This window comes from Barbatula barbatula (genome assembly GCF_947034865.1).
Source record: "Barbatula barbatula genome assembly, chromosome: 3".
In the NCBI taxonomy this organism is placed as follows: domain Eukaryota; kingdom Metazoa; phylum Chordata; class Actinopteri; order Cypriniformes; family Nemacheilidae; genus Barbatula; species Barbatula barbatula.
In genome coordinates this window covers 11,964,229-11,973,923 of record NC_136764.1, presented here as the reverse complement: position 1 = coordinate 11,973,923, position 9,695 = coordinate 11,964,229, and the positions used below count along the sequence as shown (strand labels likewise).

At 40.1% G+C, this 9,695-nt stretch overlaps 1 protein-coding gene across 1 annotated transcript; it reads left to right on the top strand.

Moving 5' to 3' along the window:
• On the top strand, positions 1-3,343 carry rbp1.2 (retinol binding protein 1, cellular, tandem duplicate 2). The gene is made up of 4 exons (XM_079453696.1): positions 1-148; positions 350-528; positions 1,052-1,153; positions 1,529-3,343. The coding sequence occupies exons 1-4, from the start codon at positions 73-75 to the stop codon at positions 1,586-1,588; spliced, it is 417 nt and encodes a 138-aa protein (XP_079309822.1). The 5' UTR covers positions 1-72; the 3' UTR covers positions 1,589-3,343.
• The last annotated feature ends 6,352 nt before the right edge of the window (positions 3,344-9,695 follow it).

The following is a 9,695-nucleotide window of genomic DNA, read 5'->3' as shown; positions in this document are numbered from 1 at the left end:
GGCCCTAATTGGCTTTAGGATTACAACGTGCCCGTGGTTTGAGACTCTCTTGAGAGACATAACATATACAGAATGTCCTTGACAGACATGAATGGATACTGGAAAATGACAAGCAATGAAAACTTTGATGAATACATGGAAGCACTGGGTAAGGGAATCATCCGTTCATTTATTCATTTTGCCACCGTGAAGTAGGATTTGTTGAAAGAGGTTTGTGAGATGTAACAGTCATGTTGTATCTTTCGTGAAGGGAAATACATTTTGTACTCAAGTTGGCAAGCATGATTCAGTATTTGTTATACGTATACGTGACTACGGCTGACTGGTTTTATATTTATTTAACTTACAGATGTGAATGTTGTCATCAGAAAAATTGCCAGCTATCTTATCTTTGATAAGGAGATTGTTCAGAATGGTGATCATTTTAATATCAAGACTCTCACCACCTTTAGGAATTACCACATGGAGTTTGATGTTGGAAAAGAATTTGAGGAGGATTTGACTGGCATAGATGATAGGAAATGTATGGTAAGTCATCTGCTTGTAAAGGTACACCTTCAAGTGCTGACCAGAATTACAAAAATCGTAAATTAGAAACAGATTTGTTTATTTAAATGTTAGCATTTGCATGCATTGGACTGGCTAGAATTGCTTGTCCGAAGTTTCTATGATTGATGACTCTCTAACTATGTCCGTAATTAGGATAAGATTAAGATTTACATATGATGACCTATCGAGGCCTAAATCCACATGGGTTTTTTGCTAAAGTCTGGGCATTAAGGCAACAATAATTAGATTGTTACTGCAGTATTTAGCAAAGAGGAGTTTAATGTTTAGTAAAAGCTTCGGTGAGTTGTTTTATTGTATTCTGTATGAAGAGTTTGGTTCCAAAATGAGATAACTCTGTTTTTTTAAATGTTAAAAAGTCCTCTCTTTATTATGTTTTCATGTTTTTATTGTGTTTTATGATGTTAGTAAGTAATTATTTTTGTTATTATGGCTTAAATAGAAAGTCAACTCTAACATCTTTTCTTCTGTTTTTGTATTGTAGACCACTGTAAACTGGAAGGGTGACAAACTAATGTGTGTTCAGAAAGGAGAGAAGGAAGGAAGGGGCTGGACCCAATGGGTTAAAGGGGATGAGTTACATTTGGTAAGTTTAAAAATCTTGATTCTGATTGGTCAGTCACAACATTCTGCCTTAAATATTTTATAGAATGATGACTGAAATCGATCAATAAAAAAACGTAAGTTCATTGAATTGTGCATTTCCATTAATATCAATCTCCAGTTGGGTTGTTTTTAAGTAATCATAAGAAAATACAGCTAACGAATACAATAAAAACTAAATAATAAACATAATTTTTAAACTCTTTTAAAAACTTTAGGTTATAAACTCTTAATGAACCTTATCAATTTCCTATGCTCCATTTATTTATTTGCTAGGAAGCCAAATCATGTAGTTCACTATAAATGGTAAAAAGTCTCCCTGCATTAAAACTATTATTTTAATCATTTTATGTTTCAGGAAATGCTGGCATGTGGAGTGGTGTGTAAACAGGTTTTTAAGAAACAAGTCCTGGACTAAATGTGCCTTGAAGATAGATTAAAAAATTGGATTAAGTATTATCGAGTACTGTGAATGAGAGAGGACGTCTCTACCTATTTATAACAGTTAGGCTGTTTTAATGTTTTAATTGCAGATGCTTTTCATTATTTTATTTATTTGTATCAAATGTCAAGTCAGATACGTTAGCACCAGTAAACTTTGAAGTCATCTTTAAGAACATAACATGGATCAACTCTGGTCACATTATCTTTCGTCATATTCATCTTCTGGTTTCCGAGTAAATGAAAAAAACTGATTTGCTATGGGGGTCAACACCTAACTTCTCTCCTCCAGCCAGCATGACCCTCAGATAAAGTGTATTACAGGGGTAAAGTTACTCTTACAGTTGGACTTCCTGCCTGCTCAATCAAACCTCTCCAAATGATCCAGAATGCGGCGGCAAGAGTGGTCTTCAATGAACCGAAGAGAGCGCATGTAACTCCGCTCTTCATCAGGTTACACTGGCTCCCTGTTGCCGCCTGCATAAAGTTCAAAGCTATGCTCCTCGACTACAAGACCACCACCGGGTCCGCACCATCGTATCTCCACTCACTAATGCAGATCTTTGTTCCTGCCAGATCACTGCGGTCTGCAAAGGAACAACGACTAGTGGTACCATCCCAAAAAGGAAAAAAGTCACCCTACCGTACCTTCTCTGGATCTGTTCCACATTAGTGGAATGATCTACCAGCTGCTACAAGATCAGCAGACTCTGTTGCCATCTTTAAAAAACGCCTAAAAACGCATCTCTTCCGTCAACACGTCTCTGACTGATTTATCCTAATTCTTTTCCCTTTCCTTCTTAAAAAATAAAAAAATACTAACCTCACTATTCTTAGCTTTGTATACTGTGCTAGGCTTTAATGGACTAGTTTGACGCACTTATGTATTTTGTTGCCTATGTTGTTATAATTGCTTCCAATGTTTCCTCGTTTGTAAGTCGCTTTGGATAAAAGCGTCTGCTAAATGACTAAATGTAAATGTAGTTAAGAGCGTAACCTGTGCAATAACACTAAACTCACAAACAAAAATCAAGCAAACCTATGACAACAGCTGCAATAACTGCATTGAAGCAAACCTTGTCTTATGATGAGTCCAGAAAGGCACATGTGAAATCAATCAAAAGACACAGACTGATCTATGAATAAGAGGATGGATGAATGGATACACAGCTCCACAGGATGATTGTTTCTATGTCTTCTCCAGCAGGAGGCGCTACTACACAGAGTAGGTTTAAGACTTCTTGAAGACCTGCTTGCCAACAACTCAAGCTGCTCTGAGCTCCTGCATGAAGAAATAAAGATCAAACAAAGAGATATAAATGGGCTTCTTCGTCAGACTGTCACATAACTGGGTATCGAACTTTTGCATTAGCAGACCGAATGTTCAACCGTGACCAAATCCTTTACACATACCCCACTTTCCACCAGTGGCAGTAGTGTATTCAGGAAAACTTCTTCAACAGACCTTCAGTAATGATGTACATCACACAGATGTGGTCTAACATCTGCTGTTAGTGTTTAAAATGAGTTTAGTAGCAAAACTAAAGGATTATAACCGATAATGTCTCAGGGTCCCCCAAACAACGAGCCCCTTATAAGCCCTGGTAAGCATGTAACATTTGTATCCTCAATTTTTGTAACTCTGTTAACAAGCAGGTTTACACGAATAGAGTGTTGGGAGGGAGCGACAAATATAAATGTGTAAAGAATGATTTTTCAAATACAGTTTAGTAAAACCAAGTCAGCTTTATTTATATAGAGCTTTTTACAATTTTCATTGTTACAAAGCAGCTGTACAAGAAAACATTGACTATAAGTAAAACATAAAAGGTTATGGAAGTCAAAACACAGGTCAAATATCAGACACACAATAAATTCCTATATGCAGTGTTAATTAAATAAGACTATCAAATTCTAGCAGCCCCCCCGGCCAGGCAAGAGAGTCTGTAACACGCACCAAGTGATGTTCCTCTGTTTCAATCCAGCGGGTCCAGCCTCTGGCCTCTATCTCTCATTTCCGTACACACACCATCTTGTCTCCATCCCAGGTGACGGTTGTCTTTGGGATTAAATGAAACGAAGAAAAAACACATCGCTTATGTATTCAGATCTGGGAACCATCACAAAACATTAAAAGCGGCATTTGATGTCAGTTTTTCTTGCATACAGTATGCACATTTGGTTAAACATTAAACAGCCGTTTTTTTATAATTTCGTTCAGAGTAGAAATAAAAAGGCCATTGAGTCAAATACTGACTAGAATAAAACATAATTGTGCCTATATGTGTAACTTTCAGCAGTCCTTGCAGCAAAAATTGTTCTGTACTTATCTGCATACCTTGTATGTCAGGGGATTACAAGAAACTCATATTGGAGCCACTCCATGGCCAGAGACTAAAGAAAAGCAAATAATTATTTCACACCAAACACGAATGAAGCTATATACAGTGTTCACACCAAATGCGCTTGAAGAGTTATGAGCGAGTGATTTTCATGTTAAGTCAATGCAAGGACGCGATAGACCTACTTGCGGTGCGATTCGCACGAATGAGGCGGAAATACGTTTGTGAAATTAACTCAAATTAACTAAATAATAATTCATTAGCATTTGTTGCAAAGGTTGAAAAGTTACAGAGATAGAAAATCAAAAATCTGTGTTAACTAAAGCTACTAATCTAAGAAAAAATATGCAAGGTCTGATGCAACAAAGAATGTACAGAGATGTACAAAGTGCTTTTTAGATTAGATTAGATTCAACTTTATTGTCATTACACATATACAAGTACAGTGTAACGAAATGTAGTTTAGGTCTAACCAGAAGTGCAGTTAGCAAGTGCAGGATATACAGTTAGAATAAATACAGAATACAATATGAGAGAATATAATACAGTGGGCATGGACTATAAAAATATTTTGCAGTAGGAATGTTCTATGAAAATATGACAGTAGGTATATACTATGAACAATATATACAGATGGCTATATACTATGAACATTAATGTACAGGTGGCTATGAACAGATAATAATTTAGACTAAAATAGTGCAAGTGACTTAGGTATGCAGAAATTATTGACGTTGGCTATTAAAGTTGCAGTGCAATAGGTGAGTTAATGCAGTTGTTGAAGTTAATGCAGTTATTAAAGTTACGGTGGAGTATACGAGTTAATGCCTTAAATAGTTTGCAGTCCAGAAGATGAGTTAATGCAGTTTATAGGTTACAGAGCAGTAGATTAGTTAATGCAGTTATTGAAGTTACAGTGCAATAGATGAGTAGATGCAGTTAATAGTTACCGTGCAGTAGAATAGTTAATGCAGTTATTGAAGTTACAGTGCAATAGATGAGTAGATGCAGTTAATAGAGTTACCGTGCAGTTGGTTAGTTAATGCAGTTATTGAAGTTACAGTGCAATAGATGAGTAGATGCAGTTAATAGAATTACAGTGCAGTAGATGGGTTATTGCAGTTATGGAAGTGGTCCATTAGTGCAAATGAGCATTCAGTTAAATATTCCTGGTGTGCAAGTGAGCAGTATAGAGTGCAAATGATGCTGTGTGTGTGTAAACAGTCCGGTAGAGCAGATAACATGAAGTACTGGTGTGTACAGTTCAGTCATGCATGCAGCCCTGTAGTGCAATGTAAACAATATTATAGCAGCATTGGAGTTAAAGGTAAGAGAGGTAGTGGAATCAGTGGGGGGCAGAGTTCAATAATGAAACAGCTCTGGGAAAAAAGCTGTTTCTTAGTCTGCTGGTTCTTGTCCGGAGGCACCGGAAGCGCCTACCAGAAGGCAGAAGAGTAAACAGTCTGTGAGCGGGGTGAGAGGAGTCCTTGAGAATGCTGCAAGCTCGACGCAAACAGCGTTTCTCTGGATGTCCTCAATGGCAGAAAGTGTAGTCCCTGTGATGTGCTGGGCTGTTTTCACCACCCGCTGCAGTGCCTTGCGCTCAGCAACAGAACAGTTCCCGTACCAGACTGTGACACAGTTGGTCAGGGTGCTCTCTATCGTGTAGCGATAGAAGTTCACCAGGATAGTTGAAGACAGTTGGTTCTTCTTCAGTGTCCTCAGAAAGAAGAGACGCTGGTGAGCCTTCTTGACCAGGCATGAGGTGTTGGTGGTCCAGGACAGGTCCTCCGAAATGTGAGTCCCCAGGAACTTAAAACTGGAAACACGTTCAACAGCCATCCCATTAATGTGGATGGGGTCGTGTGTGCCTCCTTTCGCCTTCCTGAAGTCCACGATGAGCTCCTTTGTCTTGGAGGTGTTAAGGAGCAGGTTGTTGTCGGTGCACCATGTGGCCAGGTGCCGGACCTCCTCCCTGTATGCAGTCTCATCGTTGTTGCTGATGAGACCAATCACTGTTGTATCGTCTGCAAACTTGATGAAGGAGTTAGATCCGTTCACAGGCATGCAGTCGAGTGTGAAAAGGGAGTAGAGAAAGGGGCTCAGTACGCAGCCCTGTGGTACACCAGTGTTGAGGGTGGTGGCGGTGGAGCAGATGTGGCCTAACCTAACAAGCTGAGGCCTGTTCGTCAGGAAGTCCATAATCCAGTTGCAGGTAGGGTTGTAGATGCCTAGGTTTCCAAGTTTGACGATTAGCTTGGAAGGGATGACGGTATTGAAAGCAGAACTGAAGTCTATGAACAGCATACGTGCATAAGTGTCCATATTGTCCAGATGTGTGAGCACGGAGTGCAGCGCCATGGACACTGCATCATCTGTGCTCTTATTGTTGCGATAGGCAAATTGGTATGGGTCCAGTGTGGGTGGCAGAGAGTCCTTTAGGTGTGCAAGGACCAGCCGCTCAAAGCACTTCATGACAATGGGTGTGAGTGCTACAGGGCGGTAGTCGTTCAGACACGTCGGGTTAGAATTATTTGGAATGGGCACAATGGAGGTGGATTTAAAACATGCTGGAACCACTGCTTGGGCGAGGGACAGGTTTAAGATGTCCGTGAAGACCCCAGCGAGCTGCTCTGAACATGCCCGGAGTACGCGACCAGGGATGCCATCTGGGCCAGCAGCCTTGTACGCGTTGATCCGACTTAGTGCATTGTGAACATCAGTGGCGTTAAGTGTGATGATTGAGTGGTCAGCAGAGGGTGTGAGCTTGGTAGCTGTTTCCTTGTTGTCTCTCTCAAAGCGAGCATAAAAGTCATTAAGCTCGTTCAGGAAGACGGCATCTGTGGCTATGGGGGTGGAGTGGTTGGGTTTGTTATCACTGATGGCCTGGATGCCCTGCCACATGCGTCGAGGGTCAGAATTGGAAAAATGCTCCTCTAGTTTCAGCTTATAGCAGTGCTTGGCCTTTTTGATGCCCCTCTTCAGATTTGCCCTAGAAGTACTATAGGCCTGTGCATCATCCGATCGGAAGGCAGTGTTACGTGCTTTTAACAGGAGGCGCACTTCCTTGTTCATCCATGGCTTCTGATTAGGGTACGTGGTGATCTGCTTCTGGGTTGTGACACTATCAATGGTGGAATTTATGTAGTCCAATACAGAGGAGGTGTAACTGTCGATGTCCGTGTGAGACCCACTGTGGCCTGAGAAGCAAACAGACTCCAGTCTGTGTGTAGAAATCTTTCCTAGAGTGAAAAGTCTGCCCCCGCAGGCCACACCTTGATGGTCTTCACTGATGGCTTCACACGATTAATGAGATTAATGTACTTGGGGGTGAGGAACAAAGAAAGGTGATCAGATTGACCCAGGTGGGGGAGGGGGGTCGCGGTGTAAGCTTCAGCCATGTTTGTGTAGACATGATCCAAAGTTTTGTTTCCTCTTGTGTGGCAGGAAACATGCTGATGAAATTTAGGGAACACTGTCTTTAAGTTTGAGTGATTAAAATCTCCCGCAACAATAAATGCAGCCTCCGGTTGAGCAGTTTGTTGTTTACTGATGGCTGCATGGAGTTCTTTCATAGCAAGCTTGGCAAGACCAAGATGGCGGCGCGTGAACATCGCGAGGCTCAGCGTCTCTCCAGTTTTAGCATGGCAACAAAATTATCTTTTGATGATCTTTTAAATCTGTGTGAAGAAGCAAAAGGTATTCATGGTTCTCTGATGGGTACATTACCCAAAAGATACAAGCGAAAGGGAATATGGCACATATTCACTTAACTTGGAATTCAGAATAGTAATGGTGATATCCATGTTTCCTTCCTCTTGGGCAAACACCTTTAAAGGCCATCACTGTTCCCGCTTGGAGCTAACTGCAGCTGTTCTTGCCGTCCGTGTTGGTCTTATGCTAAAGAAAGAGCTAAGTCTCCAGCTTCAAGAATCAGTCTTCTGGACATACAGCACATATGTGCTCAAGTTTTTCATGATTGAGGACAAGCGGTTTCATACTTTTGTTGCCAATAGAGTCGCCATCATCAGGGAAGCCCAAAAAACGCCATCAGGCTGTAAACATGTTTTTTTCTGCTGTAAAGTTGCCCATTTTAACATGGGGCTCAATGAGATTCTGCTCTGTTTCTCTGTTAACCAGTGTCTAGCGGCTAGTCAATGAATTGCAGTTAAAGTCCTTTCCATGTTGACTTCATGAGAGAGATCGGAAGGTTGCCGCTTGGTTGTTGTCTGGGTATGCACCTCAGATGCAGGGTCTAATGATAAAAATGAGAATTAAGACGTTATACAGATCTGTATTTGTCAAATAATCAAAACTTAACCAGGGATCTCCGATACTTCAGATGCTTAAAATTTCTATTGGAAATAATTTCCCAGTTACTTCAGCTGATGTTATAATCAGTAGGCATTGTCGCTTAGAGACCCACAAAGGAAGACAAGAGCTCCTTTTCATTTTATTCACAACCGTGTTTTCTTTACCGCCACATCAGATTGATTACCGCAATGTGCGCTCAGTCCAACTAAACACACCCGGTACACCGACAATCCCGTGCAGGAAACTCAAGGCCCAAACCTACCATGCGGATTATTGGGGGCAAGCTACATTCTTACAAGAGATATTCTTTATATGGATTTACGTCTTCATGCTACGCAAATTCTTAGATTTAATTAATTGGAATGGGATTATTCTGAATTCTCATTAAGATTCTTTGTGCGTCTTGAAAAGTGACATTAGTTTGTGATTTAGTGATGTACGCAAAAAAAGCTTCCTTCATCTGTTATACACTGTTTTTGGAGTACAAATTGCTTTCTGCTCACATGACCTTTACTTTGGCACAAATGCAACCTTTTACAACCCCATTCATTTGAATTAACTAGTTTCTAGGCTTCATTTCCGCAACCTGCATTAAAATCTAACGAGTGCATGAAACTGATTTGAAGCACGTAGACCTGCAACAAATTACCTTGGACCCATCCCCTTACCAATGATAAGCAAGATAGTTTATGAAAGCTCAGGAGGATAAAAAAAAGAATATAGAAAGACTATAGGGCCATATAAGTAGCAGTGCCTTTTGTGAAAGGGTAATTACAATTTCTATATCCTGGAAATTAGATTTGTATAAAATCATTAATTTTGTAGGAAGTAGGTAGAAAGCAGATGTTTATCACGCAGTGAGTTTATACACATTTGTTTTAAGTGTAGATGTTTTGTTTAATTATAGACTTATTTGTAATATTAATAGATGCATATATTTGAATGTCATGCTGTATTTAATACATACTTGAATGTGTAAGTTTCTCTCTCTTTCTAATCGTGCAGCTTTTTTTATTTAAGTAATTTATACTTTAAAAGTGTTCTTCGGCAAAATGTCGGTGACTGACTGTCATGCATAAACCGAACACCACCACTACAAATACTTGATTAGTTTATTTCACTTTTGTTTTGTAGGTATGCTTTTGGTACACATGGGAGAAAACATAAGGCCCAACATCCTGAGAGTCCATCAAGTTTATTTATGAGAGCTGCAGGAGCCAGACTTCATTCAGCACATCATCTTTCTTTCTGTCAATCATGCCCTTGCCTCTCATATGAAGAGTCACATACACCTTCCTCTTTCTGCTTGTTAAATTACATTCTAGCAGATGGCAGGACAGACTCTAATTCCAGTTATGGTGTTTACCTGATGGCCATAGGAAAGAGTGGGGTAAGCCATGTCAATAAATCAATCAAACTGCAGAATGT